The sequence below is a fragment of the Pantherophis guttatus genome, chromosome 16 (genome assembly GCF_059756535.1).
Source record: "Pantherophis guttatus breed Tessera chromosome 16, ASM5975653v1, whole genome shotgun sequence".
NCBI classification, from domain to species: domain Eukaryota; kingdom Metazoa; phylum Chordata; class Lepidosauria; order Squamata; family Colubridae; genus Pantherophis; species Pantherophis guttatus.
Window position 1 is genome coordinate 10843205 of NC_142078.1, and position 24591 is coordinate 10867795.

Sequence of the window (24591 nt, forward strand, 5' to 3'; positions counted from 1 at the left end):
CCTCACTCATCTCAGCCTCCAAAGGCAGCTGCCTCTCCGGTGGCTGGGAAATTTCGGATGGCCCTGGCTCTATCTCTGCATCTGACACAGAGCATCTATCAGAGCCTTCCCCAGACTCCAGAACTGACCCAAGTTCCTCCCCAACCTCCACATCGTCCGAGTCTGCCGCCAGCTCCTCTGGCAGCTGGCGGGCCACAACAGAATCTTCCATTGAGTCAGCTTTGATTTCCTTCTCAAGACTTGGGAAATTTTTCTCCGTCTTACCTGCTTTAAAGATCCATTCCAAGTAGCCGTTAAGTTCTCTCTCGATCTGCTGCTGTCTCCGGAGTTTCAGAAAAGCTCGCCGGTTTTCAACTCTCTCTCGTTCTTTGGCAAACTCACTGCGGAGAAGAAACAGATGAATGAGTGCAACCTTCATAACCAGTCATTCGCTTAACAACTATGGCAAAGAAGGTCATAACCATGGGGCAAAACTCACTTGACAAATGTCTTGCTTAGCAACACGAATTTGGTTGTAAGTTGAGCACTACCTATACAGGACTTTTTTCTCAGTCCATGCTCTGGTGCTGAATGGTGCAGCCTACAAGTGATGACCCGGGGCACCACACAGAGGTAACACGGGCAGAGGGCACTTCAAACTGCCCCTTTATTGCTCCAAATTTCTCCAAATGCTCCCACCTTTCTGGCCAGTCCCAGAACAAAGTGATGGCAAACATCCACACACACCTCAAGCAGCCTCTGGCTGCAAATAGTCCAGCCCAATGCTGTGAGCACCATGGCTGCAAAGCAAGAAATCCAGCAGGGCAAATCGAGGAATCCAAGAAGCAAAGGAGCAAGGCAAGGAATACAGAAATACAGAAAGAATGCAAGGAATCCAGGAAAGTTCAAACATCGGCAGTCAACACTCCAGGAATTCAGCATTTGTGCCCTATAAATGCCCCTCCCTGCAGCATCTCCTTAAGTCTCAGTCCCCATGTGTGCACTCTCCCCCCGAGTAGTTGGGGGGAGTTGTGAAGAGGGGCAGGGCACTCTCCCCCTGAGTAGTTGGGTCAGTCTGCTCTGTTCCTGCCTTCTCTTCACTCTTCGTGCTCAAGGATCAGGAGACGGTGGTCCTTGCTCATCACCTGAGGTCTGTCTCTCATGTTCCCTGCTTAGCTTCTCTTGGTTATCCTGCCCCCCTTTCCCCCTGCCTACAAGCCCAATCCTGAAAGACCCTGGCATGACTGGGCCTACTCCTCCCCATTTTCCTCCCAAGCCAACGAAGCCGCCCCCTCGATCTCCGTCGGCTCTAGCTATGGCTCGTCTTCCTCCACAGATTCAGGCTCCGACAGGGACATGACACTATGCCAGTTCTGTAAATCTGAGAAATCCGACTTGGTCAAAATCTTTTTCTTTCCTCTTTCTCTCTCTTTTCCTTTCTTTTTCTCCCCGCAGCCGCTCCCAAAGGGGCAGAAGGTTGAGCTGTAAATGAATTCTCCAGGTGGGGGACACTAAAATAGGCCAGGGGAGATAGATGGATTGTGCCAGATGCTAAATATGGAACCTATTGTTGCAGCGCCAAGGCTCCTCCCTTCCTCCTCCTCCTCACTCCTCACTCCACAAACCCCACTCCCTTTTAGCACTAACGATGTTACCTAGTTGGGTCATAAAACATCTGCAAGAAAACCACCAAACTCAGAGAGCACCAAGGAACCCATGCACAGTCCTCCTCCTCCTCCTCCTCCTCCTCCTCCTCTAAACCCAACTCCCTTCTAGCACTGTTGGGTCTTGAAATGTCTGCAAGAAAACCATGAAACCCAAAGAGAACCAAGGACCCCACAGTCCTCCTCTCCCCATGCACCCCTTTTCTCTAGCATTGATGATGTTATCTAGATGGGTCATGAAACATCTGCAAGAAAAAGACCCCACAGTCGTCGTCCTCCTCCCCATCTCCACAAACCCTACTGCCTTCTAGTGCTGATGATGTACCCTAGTTGGGTCATGAAACATCTGCAAGAAAACCACCAAGCTCAGAGAGCACCAAGGACCCCTCCGTTCAGCCCTGAGCTGCGAATGTTCTCTTCTGTCAGATCTTCTCTCTGGAATGGGAATTGACCCACCAAACTCACAAATGCAGCCGGAGGATAGAAGAGAAAGTAAAGGAGTCCTTACCCTGATAGGACACCAAGGACCAGGTTGAGCATGAAGAAGGAGCCGATGATGATGAGGGGGATGAAGTAAAGCCAATTCCACATGTTCCCTGCAGCGTCGTTGGTCTGGAAAACAGAGAGAGAGGTTGTGAGCAGACACCAAAAACACATCACCAACATAGCCAGACATGTTATACAGCTAGTCCTCGACTTTTGACCACAATTGACCCACCCAATTGGTAAGTGAGACTTTGGTTAAGTGAATGTTGCTCCATTTTACGACCTGCTTTCGAACTGCTAGGTTGGCAGAAGCTGGGATGAGTAACGGGAGCTCACCCCGCTAGGCGGCACTAGGGACTCCAACCGCTGAACTGCCAGCCTTTAGATTGACAAGCTCAGCGTCTTAGCCACTGAGCCACTGCATTCCTTTAAACACTATAACGAGGATTACTTAAATGTGACAAATGTGATAGAGATTACTAATATTGTTATTGCAAATTGGATTAATATGAATGATACCCAGAACCAACTCTATCCGCACACAATATGGATGTATATTTTTAAAAATAATAAAAAATATAATACATAAATTAAAAAAAGAAGAAAGAAACATCCCCATTCTGCGTTTTAGCGAGTATGCTATGTAATTTTTTTATTCCGCCTGAATACTTTTGGGCCAGTCAACCAAGGCTGTGTTTAAGGCACTGAAATCCATTTACTCCCTCCCCCCACTCCCCGTTGCCCCCATCCCCATTAGGGAAAACGCCATTCTGGCGGAAAAATTCCAAGTTCTTATTAACGTTTGACTAATTCCTTCCCTTCTCCCCATCCATTTAACATTTCAATCCTCAAAAAAAGGCTTCTTTAACTCCTGCAAAGTCAAAGGAACAGGCTGGAGGGCCGGGAGGGGGGGCTCTGCGGACAGCAATTAAGTGTGCAGACAACTGGAGGGTAACATGTAGCCTTCCAGATGTTGGTGAATTTCTTAGCCTCTCTTGGCTGAGCAATATCCAACATCTGGAGACTCATCGGTTGCTTAAGTAGATCAAAAACTAAAGGCAGGACAAGAAGCGAGGGATGGAAATGAAATCAAGGAGAGAGCCAACCTAGAACTAGGGAGGAATTTCCTGAGAAATGAGAACAATTAATCTTGACTCCAGAAGTTGTGGTTGCTCCAACACTGGAGGTTTCTAAGAAGAGGTTGGACAACCACCTGTCTGAAATGCCTTCGGAAGTTGTGGGAGCTTCATCACTGGAATCTTTCAAGAAGAGACTGGATTGTCATCTGTCTGAAATGGTGTAGGGTTTCCTGCTTGAGCAGGGGGTTGGACTAGAAGTCCGCCAAGGTCCCTTCCAATTCTATTATTCTGAGTTGAGTAGAGTAGAGTAGGGTAGGGTAGGGTAGGGTAGGGTAGGGTAAAATAGAAAAGAGTAGGGGAGGGTAAGGTAGGGTAGGGTAGGGTAGGGTAAGGTAGGGTAGGGTAGGGTAGGGTAGGGTAGGGTAGGGTAGAGTAGAATAGAATAGAATAGAATAGAATAGAATAGAATAGAATAGAATAGAATAGAATAGAATAGAATAGAATAGAATAGAATACGGTAGGGTAGGGTAGGGTAGGGTACAGTAGGGTATAGTAGACTAGACTAGGGTAGGGTAGGGTAGGGTAGGGTAAAATAGAAAAGAATAGAGTAGGATAGGGTAGGGTAGGGTAGGGTAGGGTAAACTAGACTAGACTAGACCAGAAAAGAACAGAACAGAATGTAGAGTGGAGTGGAGTGGAGTGGAGTGGAGTGGAGTGGAGTGGAATGGAATGGAATGGAATGGAATGGAATGGAATGGAATAGAATAGAATAGAATAGAATAGAATAGAATAGAATAGAATAGAATAGAATAGAATAGAATAGAATAGAATAGAATAGAATAGAATAGAATAGTGCCATCACGATTTCAGAACTAAATTATCCCCATCTCCTTGAGAACAAAGTGCCTTTTCTCTTGTAAAATAAATAAATTGATTTAATAAAAAAAAAGAATGGCATGAATATGTGTGAGAATGTGCACATGTTGCCACTATCTATGTATTTTTAGAAAAGAACAACGGTGCTTTGCATAGAAATAGCTCGATGCGAGTCTTCTTCTCCCTGCTTTTGATTCCCAGCTGTGCAGGGAGGATGCTAAATTTTATTTTATTTTTTTTTCTCTCCACTACCAGATCTGAATTTGCATGCATTTTCATGAACACTGAAGAATCCTGGAGACTAACCGAGTCAGGGCATAAAAATGTTGTTGCAGGCAAGTCGCAAAGGGGATGCCAAGGACATTGGAAACCGGCAGACCACAGCTCCATCCACTCATTTATCGGGTGAGATGGAAGCTGAAGTCTTAATACAGAATACACAATGACAGAGTTGGAAGGGACCTTGTAGGTCATCTAGTCCAGCCCCCTGCCCAAGCAGGAGACCCTACACCATTTTTGACAGATGGCAGTCCACTCTCTTCTTGAAAGCTTCCAATGATGAAGCTCCCACAACTTCTGAAGGCAACCTCTGTTCCATGGGTTGATTGCTCTCACGGTCAGAAAATTTCTCCTTATTTTCAGGTTGAATCTCTCCTTGATCAGTTTCCATCCATTGTTCCTTGTTTGGCCTTCAGGTCCTTTGGAAAACAGCTTGACCCCCTTCCTCCTCTCTGTGGCAGCCCCTCAAATATTGGAAGACTGCTATCATGTCTCCCCTGGTCCTTCTCTTCACTGGACTAGCCATGCCCAGTTCCTGCAACCGTTCATCGTATGTTTTAGCCTCCAGTCCCCTCATCATCTTGGTTGCTCTTCTCTGCACTCTTTCTAGAGTCTCCACATCTTTTTTATAGTGTGCTGACCAAAACTGGATGCAGTACTCCAGGTGTGGTCTTACTTAGGCTTTATAGAGTGGTAGTAGTACCTTACTTGATCTTGATTCAATCCCTCTGTTAATGCAACTTGTGTTGGCTTTTTTGGCTGCCACCGCACTCTACGGGCTCATCTTCAATTGATTGTCCACTAAGAGTCCGCTAGGTTTTATCTATACAAGTAGTCCTTGATTTAAACCGCAATTGAGACCAGAACTTTTGTCGCTAAGAGAGGGGATTGTTAAGTGAGTTGTGGCCGATTTTACAACGTTTTTTTGGTCATGGTTATTAAGCAAAGAGCTACTGTATATAAAGAGGGAGCAACTTACACTAACTGCCACTGATAATGTCATCTAGTTAGGTAATGAAATGTCTGCAAGAAAACAACCCAGCTCAGAGAGCACCGAGGACCCCACAGTTCAGCCTGAGCTACAAATCTTCTCTTCTATCCATTTTGGAATTTCCATCGGAAAGTTGTTCAGGGAGCAGGAAACTGGGTGGCGCTTCTCCCCACCGAAGCACAGCGTAGTTTAGCTTCGGAAAACTTAAATATTATATAAGAGAACATCACCAGGCCCAACACTGTATCTTCGCTTTCCCTTCCATCTGAATAATTCACTGGAAGCCCGAGTAATTTCAGCAGAAATCTCAGGGGGGAGACAGAGAGAGAGTGAGGAAGGGAGGGAAGGAGGGAGGAAGGGAGGGGGAGGAGAGACAGAAAAAGAGAGAGAGAAGAAGAGAGAGGAAGGGGGAGAGAGAAGAAGAGAGGAGGGAGAGAGAGAGAGAGGAGGAGAGAAAGAGGAGAAAGGGGGAGAGGAAGAGAGAGAGGGGAGAGAGAGGAGGGAGAGAGAGGGGGAGAGAGAGGAAGAGAGAGGAGGGAGAGAGAGGAAGAGAGAGGAGGGAGAGAGAGGAAGAGAGGGGGAGAGGGGAGCGGGAGAGAGAAAAGAGAAAGGAGGGGGGGAGAGAGAGGAGAGAGAAAGAGAGAGGGGGAGAGAGAGAAAGAGAGGGAGGGAGGGAGGGAGGGAGAGAGAGGAGGGAGAGAGAGGAAGAGAGAGGAGGGAGAGAGAGAGGAAGAGAGGGGAGGGGGAGAGAGAGGAAGAGAGAGGATGGGGAGAGAGGAAGAGAGGAGGGAGAGAGAGGAGAGAGAAACAGGGGAGAGCGAGAGGGAGGGAGAGAAAAAGAGAGGGGAGGGGGGAGAGAGAGAAAGAGAGAGAGAGAGAGAAGGGGGAGAGAGAGACAGAGGAAAGAGAATGGAAGAGAGAGAGAAGAAGAGAGAGGAAGGGGGAGAGAGGAAGAGAAAGGAGGGAGAGAGAGGGAGAAGTGAGGAGAGAAAGAGAGAGGGGGAGAGGGAGGGAGGGAGAAAGAGAGAGGGGAGAGAGGAGGGGGAGAGAGGAGAGAGAAACAGAGAGAGGAGGGGGAGAGGGGGAGAGAGAAAAGAGAAAGGAGGGGGAGAGAGAGAGGAGAGAGAAAGAGGGAGGGGGAGAGAGAGGAAGAGAGAGGATGGGGAGGGAGAAGAGAGGAGGGGGAGAGAGGAGAGAGAAACAGAGAGGGGAGAGCGAGAGGGAGGGAGAGAAAAAGAGAAGGGAGGGGGGAGAGAGACAGAGGAAAGAGAATGGAAGAGAGAGAGAGGAAGAGAGACGAAGGGGGAGAGAGGAAGAGAAAGGAGGGAGAGAGGGAGAAGTGAGGAGAGAAAGAGAGAGGGGGAGAGGGAGGGAGGGAGAAAGAGAGAGGGGAGAGAGGAGAGAGAAACAGAGAGAGGAGGGGGAGAGGGGGAGAGAGAAAAGAGAAAGGAGGGGGAGAGAGAGAGGAGAGAGAAAGAGGGAGGGGGAGAGAGAGGAAGAGAGAGGATGGGGAGGGAGAAGAGAGGAGGGGGAGAGAGGAGAGAGAAACAGAGAGGGGAGAGCGAGAGGGAGGGAGAGAAAAAGAGAAGGGAGGGGGGAGAGAGACAGAGGAAAGAGAATGGAAGAGAGAGAGAGGAAGAGAGACGAAGGGGGAGAGAGGAAGAGAAAGGAGGGAGAGAGGGAGAAGTGAGGAGAGAAAGAGAGAGGGGGAGAGGGAGGGAGGGAGAAAGAGAGAGGGGAGAGAGGAGGGGAGAGAGAGAAGAGAAAGGAGGGGGAGAGAGGAGAGAGGGGGGGAAGAGAGAGGAAGGGGGAGAGAGGAAGAGAAAGGAGGGAGAGGGGGGAGAGGGAGGGAGGAAGAGAGAGGGGAGTGGGGGAGAGAGAGAAAGAGAAAAAACTCAAGCCAGACATCGCTGTTCCAAGTGGGAGTAAACCCAGGCTATTTGTCTTTCCAGCAGGCGGGCAGCGTGTTTAACCATTAGTCACCTTGCTCTGATTAGGGGTAATTTAAAAGTATAATCTTATTTAAAAGGGGAAGTTTCCCAACCTGGGAAAATCTACCCCTCCTCCTGCTTCAGAGCCGGGTTCACCAGAGAGAGAGAGAGAGCTTCGCAGCTTCCTTTCCTACTTCTGCTAATTTGCCAAAGCTATTTTACGCTCTTTTGTTTAAGCCCCTCCTCACTGCTGTGAACGAATGGAGCTGGCCAGGGCAACCAGGAATAAGATCTTCTTGATTGGGATATTTTCCATCTTTTTTTAAATATATATATATTCTGGTTCCTTTCTTTCCAGTCTGGAGAGTGTGTGTGGGGGGGTGTCTTAGAATGAGGAGGATTTGCTTCGAGAGAGACAACGCAACCAACGAAAGGCGATGGAATTGAGTTTCAATCTGTTGAACCCCATTGCAAATGATGGGTGAAGATCAGAATAGACACAAGTGAATCGGAACCTCTCTCTGTGGATCTCTGGATCTCTGTGGGTCTCTTTTCCACCTTCCTTTGGGCTATTTTTTATTGAGACTGGTGGTCCCATACTGGTCATTCGAGGGGTGAAATGCTCCCGGTTTGGACCGGATCGCCCGATCCGGTAGCGATGGAGGCGGGTGGTTTGGAAAACCGGTAGCAAAAATCCCTGCCCTCCCCACCACCACCACCACCATGCCCAGCTGAGCCGCACAATCATCAGAGGCTTTTTAAAAAAACTTTTAAAAGCATTTTTTCTACAATCTCTTCGGCCAAAAAAATGCCTTTAAAAGTGAAAAAAAAAGCCTCTGATGATCGTGTGGCTGGGATCGTCAAAGGCTTTTAAAAGAAAAAAACCCTTTTTTTAAGGATAGGATAGGATAGGATAGGATAGGATAGGATAGGATAGGATAGGATAGGATAGGATAGGATAGAAAATAGAATAGAATAGAATAGAATAGAATAGAATAGAATAGAATAGAATAGAATAGAATAGAATAGAATAGAATAGAATAGAATAGAATAGAATAGGAATGAAGGATGGGACGGGACAGGACGGGACGGGATGGGACGGGACGGGACGGGACGGGACGGGATGGGACGGGATGCGAGGGGACGGGATGGGAGTAGAATAGAATAGAATAGAATAGAATAGAATAGAATAGAATAGAATAGAATAGAATAGAATAGAATAGAATAGAATAGAATTACAGTGGAATGGAACGGAATGGAATGGAATAAACTAAACTGGCCTGGACTAGACTAGACTAGACTAGACTAGACTAGACTAGAACAGAACAGAACAGAACAGAACAGAACAGAACAGAACAGAATAGAACAGAACCTCTAAGGTCCTTTCCAACTCTGTTATTCTGTTCTGGTTCTGGGAGACAAACATCTCAGGGGCCCATTAAGGCAAACCAGCTGAGGGCCTTCTACAGGAATGAAATTCAGCTGGTTCTATCCGGTTTGGGCGAAACGGTAGCAGCAGCTGCGGGAAGCTCCGCTCACCCGCGCGGATGTCACGGCATCGCTTTTTTTTGGCGACATTTTAAGCCTCCGCCCTTGCCACGGCGTGCACGAGCGAAGCAAGTGAGCATGGCAGGCTCACATTTGCGAATCGGTAGGGAAGGTAAGCGAATTTCACCCCTGGCAAACTCCTACGAACATTTGAATGCTGTAAAAAAGAGAAAGAAAGAAAGAAAGAAAGAAAGAAAGAAAGAAAGGAAGGAAGGAAGGAAGGAAGGAAGGAAGGAAGGAAGGAAGGAAGGAAGGAAGGAAGGAAGGAAGGAAGGAAGGAAGGAATTAAGTCCAGCTAAACTACTCCACAAATACTTTGATTATACCATTTGCTGGAGTTTTGTTTTGTTTTATTTTTTTGTTGTTTCAAACCTGTTGCTTGTATTTCAAAGCTGCGGGATTAAAGTTTGCTTAAAACTGGTGCTTAAACTCAACTGGGCAAGTTTTATTTTAACTGGCACAGGTTTATGGTGGGGTCGGGTAATCTGTTTCCTAGACTGGGAGAGGGAAGGGAAGGGAAGGGAAGGGAAGAGGGAAGGAGAGAAGGAAGGAAGGAAGGAAGGAAGGAAGGAAGGAAGGAAGGAAGGAAGGAAGGAAGGAAGGAAGGAAGGAAGGAAAAAAAGAGGGAGGGAGGGAGGGAGGGAAGGAAGGAAGGAAGGAAGGAAGGAAAAAAAGAGGGAGGGAGGGAGGGAAGGAAGGAAGGAAGAAAGGAAGAAAGAAAGAAAGAAAGAAAGAAAGAAAGAAAGAAAGAAAGAAAGAAAGAAAGAAAGAAAGAAAGAAAACAGAACAGCTGCCACACGAGCCCTCATCACCTCCAGGCAGCAGGAGAACAGAATAATAGATGGCCGGGCTGGATCCGATCCAGAATAACCACATTATCCAGTGGCGTGCTTCTCGTAAATGGATCCGAGAACGCTACCCAAAAAGAAAAAAAAAAGAAAAAAAGGAAGAAGGCCAGCAAACGTTTGCCTGCTGTTGCGCTGCATAGTATCGTGTCGGTACAATACTATAAATAAAAAATAAAAAAAATCTCTCAATGGCTTCCAGAAAGGGAGGAAAATTGCCAAGCGGGAAGGTGCCACAGTGCAGACGGCAGCATGGAATGGCTCCACCGATCTCCAACCTCCTGCCAACAAACAACATTTTTTTTTTTTTTGTTTCTAGAAGTTCGCAGACACAAACGTTATGGACAGGGGTTTCTTCTTCTTCATCAGCGATTCGCCCGTCTCGGGGCGTGGGTTTGAATGTGTCGTCCTTCAGAAGAGAATATTTGTAACTCGGGGTTGAACGATGAGGGTTCCTTGGGGCTCTCTCTCTGAGCTTGGTGGTTTTCTGGAGGACGTTTCATAACCCAACTAGGTAACGTCGTCAGTGCTAGAAGGGAATGCTAGAGTCCCGCACCCTTCTAGCACTGATGATGTTACCTAGTTGGGTCATGAAACGTCTGCATGAAAACCATCAAGCTCAGAGAGCACCACGGACCCCTACACTCCTCCTCCTCTTCCTCTTTCTCCTCCTCCTCTTCTTCCTTCTCCTCCTCCTCCTCCTCCTCTTCTTCTTTCCCCCTTCTCTCTCCTCCACAAAGCCCACTCCCTTCTACCACTGATGATTTTACCTAGTTGGGTCATGAAATGTCTGCATGAAAACCATCAAGCTCAGAGAGCACCAAGGACTCCTACACTCCTCCTCCTCTTCCTCTTTTTCCTCCTTCTCTTCTTCCTTCTCCTCCTCCTCTTCTTCTTTCCACCTTCTCTCTCCTCCACAAAGCCCACACCCTTCTACCCCTGATGATGTTACCTAGTTGGGTCATGAAACCATCAAGCTGAGAGAGCACCAAGGACCCCACAGTCTTCCTCCTCCTCCTCCTCCTCCTCCTCCTCCTCCTCCTCCTCCTCCTCCTCCCTTTCTCCACTTTATGAACCCCTCTCCCTCCTAGCACTGATGATGTTACCTAAACAGGTCACGAAACATCTGGAGGAAAGCAACCAAGCTCAGAGAGCACCCAGAGCATTGCCCTTTCAAATTAGCTGTAAACTTCAACCCTTCAAAATTTTCTCTCCTTGGACCACCCATCTTCGAGCCACCACAAAAGCTGCCAAAAAATATACCGTTTTTGGAACCCAAGACCAACAGCTGCAGAGCCTTCACCCTGACCCAATCATTGTAAGAGGCTGACCACTTGTTCCTTCTGTCGCTGTTCTTCTTGAGAACAGTTTCCTCTTTGGTTCCATGGGAGCCAACTTGCACAAAGAGTTGGGGTTGTTGTTGTTTTTTTTCTCATTGTGACATTCACGCCTCATTATCTGCATTCCCAAATTGGCTACGGCAATTATTGGGTCTCTTTCCCCTGCTCCTCCTCTAGCTTTTAATTTTAATAATGGTGTTTTGATGAGTGAACCGTTTCTGGCAACCTCTCCCTATACTTTTTGGCAGTGTCATTCTCGGAGGAAAGAATCCAAGTATCTTAGCTTGGCTTTTTCAGGATGGACCTTCAATTCCAATTTCCAAGGAAGCTCTTTGGGGGTGGGGGGGGTGGGGAGGGTTCGATGAAGGCAAGAAAGCAGAAAGAAAGCTCCCAGAAAGAGGATGAGGGTCAAACTGTTTTCTAAAGAACCAAAAGGCAAGACAAGAAACAATGGTTGGAAACTACTCAAGGAGAGAAGCAACTTAGAACTAAGGAGAAATTTCCTGACAGTGAGAACAATTAACCAGTGGAACAACTTGCCTGCAGAAGTTGTGGATGCTTCAACACTGGAAGTTTTTAAGAAGAGGTTGGATAACTATTTGTCTGAAGTGGTGTAAGATTTCCTGCCTAAGCAGGGGGTTGGACTAGAAGACCTCCAAGGTCCCTTCCAACTCTGTTATTCTCTTCTCTTCTCTTCTCTTCTCTTCTCTTCTCTTCTCTTCTCTTCTCTTCCATTCCATTCCATTCTATTCTTTCTCTCTTCTCTTCTCTTCTCTTCTCTTCTCTTCTCTTCTCTTCTCTTCTCTTCTCTTCTCTTCTTCCATTCCACTTTCTATTTTCTACTCTATTCTACTCTATTCTACTCTATTCTACTCTATTCTACTCTACTCTACTCTACTCTATTCTTCCATTCCACTTTCTATTTTCTTTTCTTTTCTATTTTCTATTCTCCCTAAAAAGGCTAATGGATGAGCTGGGGACCCTTCCTCATACAAACCATTCCCCTTAAAACTCCTCAGTGGAAACCTCCCGGCCTCCATGGCTCCATATCAAGAGTTCAATTAGCCCCAGAAGCCATTTCCTTGCAAGTCAAGCCATTTGTCTGTTTCCTAATTAACAAATTATTATTCCCCCCCTTTTTTTTCTTGCTTCTAAAGGTGGTGGCAAGAGGAGAGAGACAGAGGGAGACAGACAGACAGAAGAAAGAGAGAGGAGAGAGAGGAAAGAGAAAGACAGATGAGAGAAAGAGAAGAGAGAGAAGAGAGAGAGAAGAAAGAGAGGAGAGAGAAGAGAGCGAGAGAAAGAGGAAAGAGACAGGAGAGAGAGAAGAAAGAGAGACAGAGAGATGAAAGAGAGAAGAGAGAGAGAAGGAAGAGAGAGAGAAAAGAGGCAGAAGAGAGAGAGGAGAGAGGAGAGAGAAAGACAGAAGAGAGAAAGAGGAGAAAGAGAGAGAGAGAGAAGAGAGAGAGAGAAGAAAGAGAGAAGAGAGAGAGAGAGACAGAGAGAAACGAAAGAGAGGAGAGAGAGAGGAGAGAGAGAGAAGGAAGAGAGAAAGAAGAGAGAGTGAAGAAAGAGAGAGGAGAGAGATGAGAGAGAGAGACAGAAGAGAGAGAAAGGCAGGAGAGAGAAAGAGGAAAGAGAGAGGAGAGAGAAGAGAGAAGAGAGAGAGAGAGAGAGAGAGAGGAAAGAGGAGAGAAAAGAGAGAGAGAGAAAGAGAGACAGAGAGAGATGAAAGAGAGGAGAGAGAGAGAAGGAAGAGGGAGGGAGGGACCGAGAGAGAAAAAAACATTTCGTAGCCAGCCTGTAATTCTCAATGGTGAATTAAAGGTTTAACAGTGGCAGGGAGACAACCTCATGAATAAAGCAGCACAGTGGGTCTGTTCTAGTGCCGGGATGAATGAATTTTTTATCATTCGGCTGTTAGTGCCTGGGCTTTTTATCGATTCATCAGCGCCTTAAAGCTTTGCAGGGTGTTTTTTTTTTTTTAAAGCTTTCGAGGCTTTTTTCTTTCCTCCTACAGGGCTTGGGGGGAGAGAACGACAGACAGACCTGCCTCGCGGGGCAGAAAGCAGAAGCAGTGATCTTTGGGAGATGAAAGAAAGATATATATCTTTAAAAGTCCAACGGTCTCCAGCAGCTAGCACTGATGTTCCTGCCACCGAGCTTCAGAGGCCTCCTTAGAAGGTTGCCACCATTATCCTGCTGGGAGCTTTTCAGATCTTCCTGCGCGTTTCTGCATTTCTGGCTCACTCTCGGGCAGCATCTGATGCAGGGGTGAAATCCGGCAGGTTCTGACAGGTTCTGCAGAACCGGTAGCGGAAATTTTGAGTAGTTCGGAGAACCGGCAAATGCCACCTCTGGCTGGCCTCGGAGTGGGGTGGGAATGGAGATTTTGCAATATCCTCCCCCCAGGAGTAGGGCGGGAATGGGGATTTTGCAGGGGAAAATCCTCCAGGGGAAGGAGACTTCAAAACCTCCATTCCCACCCCACTCCAGGGGAAGGATACTGCAAAATCTCCATTCCCTCCCCACTCCTGGGGGAAGGAGTTCGGAAGGAACCGGGGACCGGTTTGGGGGCGTGGCCAGCCAATGTTATTACTGGTTCTCCGAACTACTAGAAATGTTTACTACCGGTTCTTACGAACCGGTGCAAACTGGGAGCAACCCACCACTGGACATGTAGAGGAAAAAGGATGCCGTGCTAGGAGGAGACTCTATGGTGGAGGATCCAGACTTCCGGTCGGCAGAGGAAAAAGGACGTTGTGCTAGGAGAAGACTGGTGGGAGAACCAGACTTCCGGTTGGCTTCAGAATTGAACAGGCGGTTTCCAGTTAGGACCTTTGTGGCTCTTTGAGTGTTTAAAGTTGCCGACCCCTGAAACTAGACTCACATTGTCTACACTGGGCAGGCCTCAACTTCCTAGCCTTTCAAGCTCAATTATTTCCCATTATTTTCCCAAGAAACAATCGATGGAAACTACTAGTCTAAAGAACAGAAGGACTAGTGGGGAGCCTCTTCCAATATTTGAGGGGCTGCCCCAAAGAAGAGGGGGCCAACCTGTTTCCCAAAGGACCAGAAGGCAGGGCAAGAAGCAATGGATAGAGACGAACCAAGGAGAGAAGCAACGTAGAACTAAGGAGAAAACTTCCTGACAATGAGAACAGTTAACCAGTGGAACAGAAGTTGCCTCCAGAAGTTGTGAGTGCTCCATCACTGGAGGCTTTTGAGAAGAGAGGGCACATCCATTTGTCGGGAACGGTATAGATTCTCCTGCCTGAGGACTAGAAGACCTCCAAGGTCTCTTCCAGCTCTGTTATAACAAGAAGCTGCAAGAAGATGACAATGCAAACTACTTAGGGGACTGCTGCCAAGGGAACAGCATACTGTATTGATATCCATGTAGCCACTAAGATCGGAGCTTTACCGGTAGCCGTCTTCGTCTTGACATAATACCGCCTGGCCTAATTTTGTTTCGGGAACTACCTTCCACGTGGAAAGGGGCTACAGCTCCCCAAGGCTATTTTTGGGGAGCGGTGTCCCTGTGCTCAGGTGATCTCCTTTCCCACACCTCCTCCTCCTTCCACCTGCCAAGTCGACAGTGACACTTAAATCTCATTAGCAGAATGAATTTGGGACAAGGGCCTGTCAACCTTGCGCCCTAATTGGTTATTTATAGCGAAGGGGCTTCTTGGCCCTGATTTAACACCCCATGTTTGTCTGGAAATTTATAGAGCTTGTCTTCCTTTATTAGAGGGGGTGACTAGATGATCGCTTTTGACAATGCCATTAGCAAATCTGTCTTCTGCTACTTACACGGAACAGATGGGGCCTCCGTTACACTTCCCTGCAAACCTGGAATAAGCCCTGTAAAGGTTTCCCTTCCTTCCCATCTCGATTTTTGCTCCCTCGGACACTGAGGTGGTCCAAATTTAGGCTGTCATGCCCCCGTTGGAGCCTGAATCTGCAGAGGAAGACGAGCCGGAGCTGGAGCAGAAGGAGATCGAGGGGGCGGCTTCGTTGGCTTCAGAGGAATGTGGGGAGGAGCAGGCCGAGTCAGGCCAGGGCCTTTCAGGATTGGGATGGCTTGTAGGCAGGGAGGCAGGATGACCAAGAGCGGTGAACATGAGAGACAGAGCTCAGGCGATGAGCAAGGACCACCCCCTCCTGATCCTCGAGCACGGAGAGTGGAAAGAAGGCGGGAACAGCGCAGGCTGACCCAACAACTCAGGAAGAGAGTGCTCAGTCCCTCTTCACAAGGTATACCTGGGAACTGAGACTTAAGAAGACATTGTGGGGAGGGGCATTTGTGAGGAACAAATGCTGAATTCATGGAGTGTTGTGTGCCGTTGCCAATGGTTGACGTTTCCTGGACTTCTTGCTTTCTTTCTGGCTTCCTGGATTAATTGCCTTGTTCCTTTGCTTCCTGGACTCATTGACTTATTTCCTTGCCCTGCTGGATTTCTTGCTTTGCAGCCGTGGTGCTCACAGCATTGTGCTGGACTACTTGCAGCCAGAGGCTGCTGGAGGGTTGTGTGTGTGTCTGTGTGATCACTTTGCTCTGCAACTTGCCAGAAACATTTGGGGGAAAGTTGGAGCAATAAAGGGGCGGTTTGCTTTACCAGTTGACTGTGTTGCTTCTGTACCTTGCCCTGGGTCATCGCATGGTTCCTCACCATCAGGTTGGGGTATTTGATGTCCAAAGACTCTGTGCATTGGTTCCATCGAGAAGGTCTGGTTTGAGATGGATCCTCACTCGCTGGACTGGTTTACCATATTTTGCAGGGATCAAAACCAGGGGTGGGGCTGCTGGGGGTTCATAGGGGTTCGGGAGAACCTCTAGCTAAGATTCTATGCAATTTGGAGAACCCCCAAATCTCACCCCTGGCTGGCCCCACCCACCCCACCCCGTCCTTCCCAGGAGTCTCCACGCAGCCCATTTTGGATGCAGGTAAGTGCAGGGCACACATGGAGGCTCAGGAAGGGCAAAAAACAGACCTACCAGCAGTTTGGGAAACAGGCCCATTTCTGGCCTCTAGAGGGCCTTTGGAGCCTGGGGAGGCTGTTTTCGCCCTCCTGGAGTCTCAAGGAAAGCCTCCAGAGCCCGGGGAGAGCAAAAACACCCCCCCCCATGGGCCGTGGTGCAGCAGGCCAACTAGGCCACGCCCACATGGCCACACCCACCATGGCCATGCCCACCCAGCAACCGGGCAGAGAACCCCTTGCTAAAATTTTTGAAGCCCACCCCTGATCAAAAGCCGCCATGGTTAGAAACCGCAGAGATGACCTTGGAGAACTCATCCGAAGCCCAACAGATTTTAGAACGATGAGCCCAAGAAGGTGAGAGATGATGAGAAAAAAAGAATCCGCTCGAGAATCGCTATCCCGAAATCAAAGTTGAGCGGGATGACCATTGGAATTTGCATTTGTTTCGATACACAAAGCGTTTGAAAAGAACATACAATTATTTCGGCTACCTCAGAGCCAACTCGCAATTGCTCGGTTGGCTCTGGGAATTGGTTCCCCTCCAGCATCCATTCTCAATGCCATCGGGAGCGGCGTTCCTTGGCCAAGTCCCTTTGCAGCTGGGCAGCATTGTCTCACACCCATATCTGGGACTCTGCTTTTTCTTAGGCAAGTGGAGAAGACATTTCCCGGGCCAAGCTGAACTAGGCTCGCAATTCCAAGGAAACGGTATGAAAGCACATGATAGGCCTTTGAGGCAAATATATTGACTTAAAAGGTAAAAGGTAAAGGTTCCCCTCGCACATATGTGCTGGTCGTTCCTGACTCTAGGGGGCGGTGCTCATCTCCGTTTCAAAGCCGAAGAGCCAGCGCTGTCCGAAGACGTCTCCGTGGTCATGTGGCCGGCATGACTCAACGCCAAAGGCGCACAGAACACCCTTCCCTTCCCACCAAAGGTGGTCCCTATTTTTCTACTTGCATTTTTTACCTTCTTTCGAACTGCTAGGTTGGCAGAAGCTGGGACAAGGAACGGGAGCTCACCCCGTTACGCGGCACTAGGGATTCGAACCGCTGAACTGCCGACCTTTCGATCGACAAGCTCAACGTTTTAGCCACTGAGCCACCGCGTCCCCTATATTGACTTAGGGCTGGTGAATTTGTCCTTAGGGTAGGGATAAGCAGACCTAATGAAGGGCTGGAAACTCCATCAGTCTGATGGAGGTTCTCTGGAGATTCTCAACCATCCAGGTCCTGGTTGTCCCAAAGGTGCTTTTATTCAAGAGGCAACTGGACTTCATTTTTCCTTGAAGATGTTTTGCTTCTCATCCAAGAAGCTTCTTCAGTTCTTCAGAAGGCAACTGGGCTTTGTTTTTCATTGGAGACGTTTCGCTTCTCATCCAAGAAGCTTCTTCAGTTCTTCAGAAGGCAATTGGACTTTGTTTTTCCTTGAAGACATTTCGCTTCTCATCCAAGAAGCTTCTTCAGTTCTTCAGAAGGCAACTGGGCTTTGTTTTTCCTTGGAGACGTTTCGCTTCTCATCCAAGAAGCTTCTTCAGTTCTTCAGAAGGCAATTGGACTTTGTTTTTCCTTGGAGACGTTTTGCTTCTTATCCAAGAAGCTTCTTCAGTTCTTCAGAAGGCAATTGGACTTTTTTTCCCCTTGAAGACATTTCGCTTCTCATCCAAGAAGCTTCTTCAGTTCTTCAGAAGGCATTTGGACTTTGTTTTTCCTTGAAGACATTTCGCTTCTCATCCAAGAAGCTTCTTCAGTTCTTCAGAAGGCAACTGGGCTTTGTTTTTCCTTGGAGACGTTTCGCTTCTCATCCAAGAAGCTTCTTCAGTTCTTCAGAAGGCAATTGGACTTTTTCCCCCTTGAAGATGTTTTGCTTCTCATCCAAGAAGCTTCTTCAGTTCTTCAGAAGGAACTGGGCTTTGTTTTTCCTTGAAGACATTTCGCTTCTCATCCAAGAAGCTTCTTCAGTTCTTCAGAAGGCAATTGGACTTTGTTTTTCCTTGGAGACGTTTTGCTTCTTATCCAAGAAGCTTCTTCAGTTCTTCAGAAGGCAATTGGACTTTTTTTCCCCTTGAAGACATTTCGCTTCTCATCCAAGAAGCTTCTTCAGTTCTTCAGAAGGAACTGGGCTTTGTTTTTCCTTGGAGACGTTTTGCTTTTCATCCAAGAAGCTTCTTCAGTTCTTCAGAAGGCAATTGGACTTTCTTCCCCCCTTGAAGATGTTTTGCTTCTCATCCAAGAAGCTTCTTCAGTTCTTCATAAGGCAACTGGGCTTTGTTTTTCCTTGGAGACGTTTTGCTTCTTATCCAAGAAGCTTCTTCAGTTCACAACTGGCGCAAAGAGCTGAGGAAGCCTCTGGGATTAGAAGCAAAACGTCCGTTGTTGTGTGAATCAATGCCTTTGTGACGTTAGTCACACGGTTGTGAAGCAAATCCGACTTCCCCCTTGACTTTGCTTGTCAGAAGGTAGCCAAAGAGGACACTGCAACTGTCGTAAATGTGAGTCAGTGGCCAAGTGTCCGAATTTTGAGTCTCTGTGACCAAAGAGATGCTGCAAAGGTTGTTAAGTGTGAAAAACGGCCATATGTCAACCTTTTTTCAGTGCCGGTGTAACGGTCTCTAAATGAATGGCTGTAAATTGAGGACAACCTATCTGCTGCTTCCACCAGTAGATCCTTGGGAATGGGGGAATTGAGGGATCTGTCAGCACTTCAAGCTGCATTTACTCTAGTGCTGACATAAGAAGGAGAAGCGAAGGCGTCTGGAAAGGGACGGCTGACTTTTCACCTACTTATTTTCCCTGGAGATAATGTCCCCTAGGAGATGAGATGGGAGGGGGGAATTCCTTTGAGCTGGAGCAGATTAGGGGTAGAATGACTTGGAAGATGGCCAATGAGTACAGGGGAGTGGGGAACGGAAAGGGAGGGTTTGGGGGCTGGAAGTCAGTGCTGGCTTCGTTTGGAATCAGGTTAGGATGTCGTGCTCAATAAATAGGAGTTTTTTCTTCAAAGATTTTGTTTGAAATGCATTTTATTCGAGACAACCTCGAAACTTGACAGGATCATCATTCTGAGGGAGCACTTTTCCAATTCATTCATTTTCATAAGGATTCCAACCACGGGTGGGCTTCAAAAATTTTAGCAAGAGGTTCTCTGCCTGGTTGCTGGGTGGGCGTGGCCATGGCGGGCGTGGCCTAGTCAGCCTCTTGCACCATGGTGGGGGGAGTGTTTTTGCCCTCCCTGTACTCCGGAGGCTTTTCTCGAGCCTCCGGGAGGGCATAAACGGCCTCCCCAGGCTCCGGAGGCCCTTCCCAAACTTCCAGTAGGACCATTTTTTGCCCTCCCTGAGCCTCTGCACGCACCCTGCACTTATCTGCATCCAAAACGGGCCACGTGGGGACTCCTGGGAGGAGAGGGAAAGGGAGGAGTGGTTGGGGCCAGCCAGGAGTGGGATTTGGGGGTTCTCCAAACTGCACAGAACCTTAGCTAGAGGTTCTGCCGAACCCCTGCGAACCCCCAGCAGCCCACCTCTGATTCCAACGCCTAATTTTAAAAAACCTCCATTTTCACTCTGGGGAAAAAACCATTTCCTCCACAATCAGGCTGATTCAGATGCTTAGCTAGCAGAAAGAGAGGTCTTTTGCTCACTCCGCAGTTTTGCTCACCTCATTCTTTCTTTAAGGCTACTAATAGTCATTCTTTATTTATTTTCCTAAATAAGTTGGGTTTGGCTCCTTTACCTGCCGTTAGCAGAAAAAGCTTCAGATTAATTTCTAAATGCCAGGAACCTCTGGTGTTGAGTTTTCGGTGGGAATGGATCATGGCACAGAATTCATGCACTTCTGTCAATCCCCCTTGTCCCCTCAACTCTCTGAAGTGTTTTAGGATTAGTCTTGAACTCCATCGACGTGTTTTTGTTTTATCTTCCCTGCTTCTTTAGTTGGGGAGAGGAGATTGGGTTTGCCAGCAATGCAAAAAAAACCCCCAAAACTTTAAAATTAATAGAAAAGAATATTTGTAGCTCAGGGTTGAACTGTGGGATCCTTAGTGCTCTGTGAACATGGTGGTTTTCTCGCAGACGTTTCGTGTCCCAACTAGGGAACATCGTCAGTGGTAGAAGGGAGTGGGGTGAGTGGAGTGAGGAGTGAGGAGGAGGAGGAAGGGAGGAGCCTTGGTGCTCTGTGAATTTGGCAGGTTTCATGCAGACATTTCATGACCCAACTAGGTAACATCATCAATGGTAGAAGGAAGTGGGGTGTGTGGAGTGAGGAGTGAGGAGGAGGAGGAGGAGGAGGAGGAAGGGAGGAGCCTTGGTGCTCTGTGAATTTGGCGGGTTTCATGCAGACATTTCATGACCCAACTAGGTAACATCATCAATGTTAGAAGGAGTGGGATGTGTGGAGTGAGAAGGAGGAGAAGGAAGGGAGGAGCCTTGGTGCTCTGTGAAGTTGTTTTCAGGGAGATATTTCATGACCCAGCTAAGTAACATCATCAATGGTAGAAGGGAGTGGGTTGTGTGGAGTGGTGAGGAGGAGGAGGAGGAGGAGGAGGAGGAGGAGGAGGAGGAAGGGAGGAGCCTTGGTGCACTGTGAACTTGGCGGTTTTCATGCAGGCATTTCATGACCCAATTTAGATTAACATCATCAGTGCTTTAAAGTCATTTCAGGCACCAAGTAAAGCTTTCCAGGATTGGATGAGTCCCCCCAAGTTTTAGCACAGGAGGAAAAGAAGAGGCTCTCGAATCCACGGGGGTTAATAAGCGCTAGCTCTGTTTTAATTCAATTATTATTTTTCTCCCAAGCTGCCGACATGTCACGGCGCGTTATTCAAAGACCGAATGTAACTCCTTCGTGAGAAAAGGAGAGGCACCTGTAGGAACCTGAATCCTCCAGTTGAGCCAGCTTTTGAAGAATTTGGACAGTTGGAAAAAGATATGTAAGCTTTTTTTTAAAAAAAAAAATCACTTCGGAAAATCAAACGGATGCAATTCAGTGTTTTATACTGAAGCATCCGACTGCTCGTTTCCCATATCATCTGAAGTTGTCAAATTAATTACCTGACTCAAGCGAGGATGCAACCAGATCTTAGACACAATATCTCCACTCTTAATCATTGCCGCCTTTAATGCGTCTACTTTGGTGAGAGTGGGATTATCTCTAAGGTCTTCCAGGGTCTGGAACTGGCTACGCGCCCGATAAAATAAATTAAATTAAAACGAGGAGAGATCTAGCTAGCTTACAGACAAGATAAGCCCCCCCCCCAATTCCATGAAAGTGGTTGCTTGAAATCCGAATATACAGTTCTATTCGAAGAATCTTTAACCCATAAAACGATTCGATCCTGAATAATCTAGCCACTTAAACTATAGATGTAGCTCTTTTTCTGTAGTTCCCGTATTGAAATAATTGGCTGGTATCAGGGGTGAAATCCAGCAGGTTCTGACAGGTTCTGGGGAACCGGTAGCGGAAATTTTGGATAGTTTGGAGAACCGGCAAATACCACCCCTGGCTGGCCTCAGAGTGGGGTGGGAATGGAGATTTTGCAATATCCTTCCCCCAGGAGTCGGGTGGGAATGGGGATTTTGCAGTAGCCTTCCCCTGGAGTGGGGAGGGAATGGGGATTTTGCAGTATCCTTCCCCTGGAGTAGGGAGAGAAGGGGGATTTTGCAGTAGCCTTCCCCCGGAGTGGGGTGGGAATGGAGATTTTGCAGTAGCCTTCCCCTGGAGTGGGGAGGGAATGGGGATTTTGCAGTAGCCTTCCCCTGGAGTGGGGAGGGAATGGGATTTTGCAGTAGCCTTCCCCTGGAGTGGGGAGGGAATGGGGATTTTGCAGTAGCCTTCCCCTGGAGTGGGATGGGAATGGAGATTTGCAGTAGCCTTCCCCTGGAGTGGGGCTTTTCTATCTCTCTCTATCTCTCTCTATTTATCTATCTTCCTCTTTTAATGAACCCCATAATCCCTTACGGGATGGAGTCTGGGCAACCGAATGGAGCTAGCAGAGTGTTTTACTGCCCAGATGCCCTTCCTGTTGCCAATACAGAGTTTTGTTCGGCAGATATATTCTCAGCGTGGCCAGAGAGAAAAATATCTGCCTCCAGCAGATCCTGCTTGTAACAATGGGCTAGGCTAGATGCCCTCTTTTGATCTCTCCCTCTCTCTCTCTCTCTCTCTCTTTCTCTCTCTCTCTCTCTCAGACACGCACACACGAAAAGAAAACTTCTAACCAACAAATAACAAAAGCTTCCTGCAGCTCTTTAGAGCTGTAAATCTAAAAAATGCTTTTAGAAAATAGGAGCCCATTAATAGAACATTTTGACAACGTATTATCTAGTTCTGTTCAGCTCTGTATTTACACAAGAATGTCTACTTATGAGTGGGAACGATGCGATTTATTCTAGATTACTCAACAGGGATCAAAAAATGAGCAATAGGATGGGTGGGGGGGATAAAAAAAGAAAGAAGGGATAATTATTTTGTTTCATAATGAAATTTCCTGAAAATCCGCCCTCTCTCCCTTACAAATATAAATATTAGCCATGGAGTTAAAGAGTAACTTATTTGTCTACCACCCCTCTTTAAATGTCAGGAGATTCTAAACAGGATTAATGATTGCCAAAAAAATAAATAAATAAACAGAGCCAACTAAGCCAAGACTCACAAGATAATTTTGCAAGCCTTCCTCATTCAGGGAAATGAATTAAGTCAGAAAGGAAGGTTGGCCAAATTGGAAAGGTGTTTTTGGTCTGGTATAAATCAGCTTCTTCCCAAAAATATCTCGGAATCTTTCAGGTTGGAATCGACTTAACCAAGCAACATGCAGATCCAATTTCTACTCTCCTAATACTTAAATCTTTGTGAGGTCCTTGGTGTTCGGTGGTTTCCTTGAGGACGTTTTATTACCCAGCTAGGCAGCAGTATCAGTGCTGATTGGAGCATTGATGATGTTACCTAGATGGGCAATGAAACATCTGCATGAAAACTACCAAGCTCAGAGAGCATCAAGGACCTGATAGTCCCCCTCCTCCTCCTCCTCCTCCTCCTCCTCCTCCTCCTCCTCCTCCTCCTCTACACACATCACTCCCTTCTGGAACTGATGATATTAGTCAGATGGGCAATAAAACGTCTGCAAGAAAACCACCAAACTCAAGGTCCCACAGCTTTCCTCCTCCTCCTTCTTCCCGCCTCCAACCCAACTCCCTTCTAGGACTGATGATGTTATCTAGTTTGGTAATGAAACATCTGCAAGAAAACTACCAAGCTCAAAGAGTTCCAAGGACCCCACAATCGTCATTGCTTTTCTCCTCCTCCTCCTCCTCCTCCTCCTCCTCCTCCTCCTCCTCCTCCTCCTCCTCCTCCTCCCTTGCCATAAATCCCACACCCTTCTAGCACTGATGACATTATCTAGCTGCATAATGGAACGCCTGCAAGAAAACAAGTTAAGAGACCACCAAGGACCCCACAGTTCTTCTCCTCTTTCTCCTCCTCCGTCTCCCTCCATTCCACAAGCTGTTCTGACCTAGGTAGCTTCCTTAGAAAGTATAAAGCACAATCTTAGTCCCACAAAACCTCTTTTATTCATACGGCTGTAAATTACTTTCATTTACAGTCCACAAGGCTTGATAAACAGTCTTTCAGAGGAAGGTTATCAACACCCACCTATCTCACGTGGAACGCTGCCAGAGAGCTAATTTCCAGACGCAGAGCAAGGCCAAACTTGGCACAGAGTCACAGACAGAATTTTCAAATCTTGAATCGGCCAGATAAACTAATTGCTTCCTGCAAAAGCTCACGTCCTGTTCGCTTCTCTTTTATGTCTTATGGGAGGGGGCAATCATCTCCAAGCCTTACTCCCAAGTCGACCCTGTTTCCTTAATTGTTCCTGTCTCCTGGCAGCTCTGCGCATGAGCACACTGGGAACAGGCTCCCGCTGTTCTTCTGCCTCGCTGCTGTCAGACTTCAGAGGCTGCACATAACTATCAGATGGCCTTGGCCCCCTCTCTGCCTCCGATGCAGAGCCTTCATCCTACCTTTCCCCAGCCCTAGGACTGGCCCAAGTTTCTCCCCAACCTCCTCACTGTCTGACTCTGCTGCCAGCCGCCAGCAGGCCACAACACAAACTCCCTTCCCTTCTAGCACTGATGATCTAACTTAGTTTGGTAACGAAATGTCTGCAGAAAAACCACCAAGCTCAGAGAGCACCAAGGACCCCTTATTTCAATCCTGAGCTACAAATATTCTCTTCTATCAGTAGTACTGAAATCTCTATTCCTATTAGAGCATTGCAGCCAGGGTCCAAGGTCCGTCCGTTCTTCCCACAACGCCTGGTCATTTTGTGGGGCATTTTTTTTTCAACCCCGCCTGGCTTACAAACCCAAAAACCTTTCTTAACGCTCCTCCTGTGGCCTTGTTTTGTCTTTCGAGAAAGCAAAATGTTTTTTTTTTTTTTTTTTTTTTACAGCTTCTCCTCCTCCTCAAACCTTTCTCGGTGCATTAACCTGTCTGCCCTTCGCACAAGACGCTCGCTTCCCAGAGAAAACTTGAGTAAAAAGCTTTCGGCTTGCTTTCGACAACAGAAAAGGGAGGGGGGAAAAAAAAGAAAAAC

At 47.4% G+C, this 24591-nt stretch overlaps 1 protein-coding gene across 5 annotated transcripts in view; it reads right to left on the reverse strand.

Annotated features, from left to right (window-relative positions):
- Positions 1–24591, reverse strand: part of CACNA1B (calcium voltage-gated channel subunit alpha1 B) — a 194213-nt gene that overhangs the window by 109803 nt on the left and 59819 nt on the right. For all 5 annotated transcript variants that reach the window (XM_087879713.1, XM_087879715.1, XM_087879717.1 and 2 more), the window contains exons 7-8: positions 2152–2255; positions 265–380 (exon numbers count right to left, since the gene is read on the reverse strand). In XM_087879713.1, coding sequence (XP_087735839.1) covers positions 265–380; positions 2152–2255 — 220 coding nt within the window. The remainder of the gene's footprint in view (positions 1–264; positions 381–2151; positions 2256–24591) is intronic.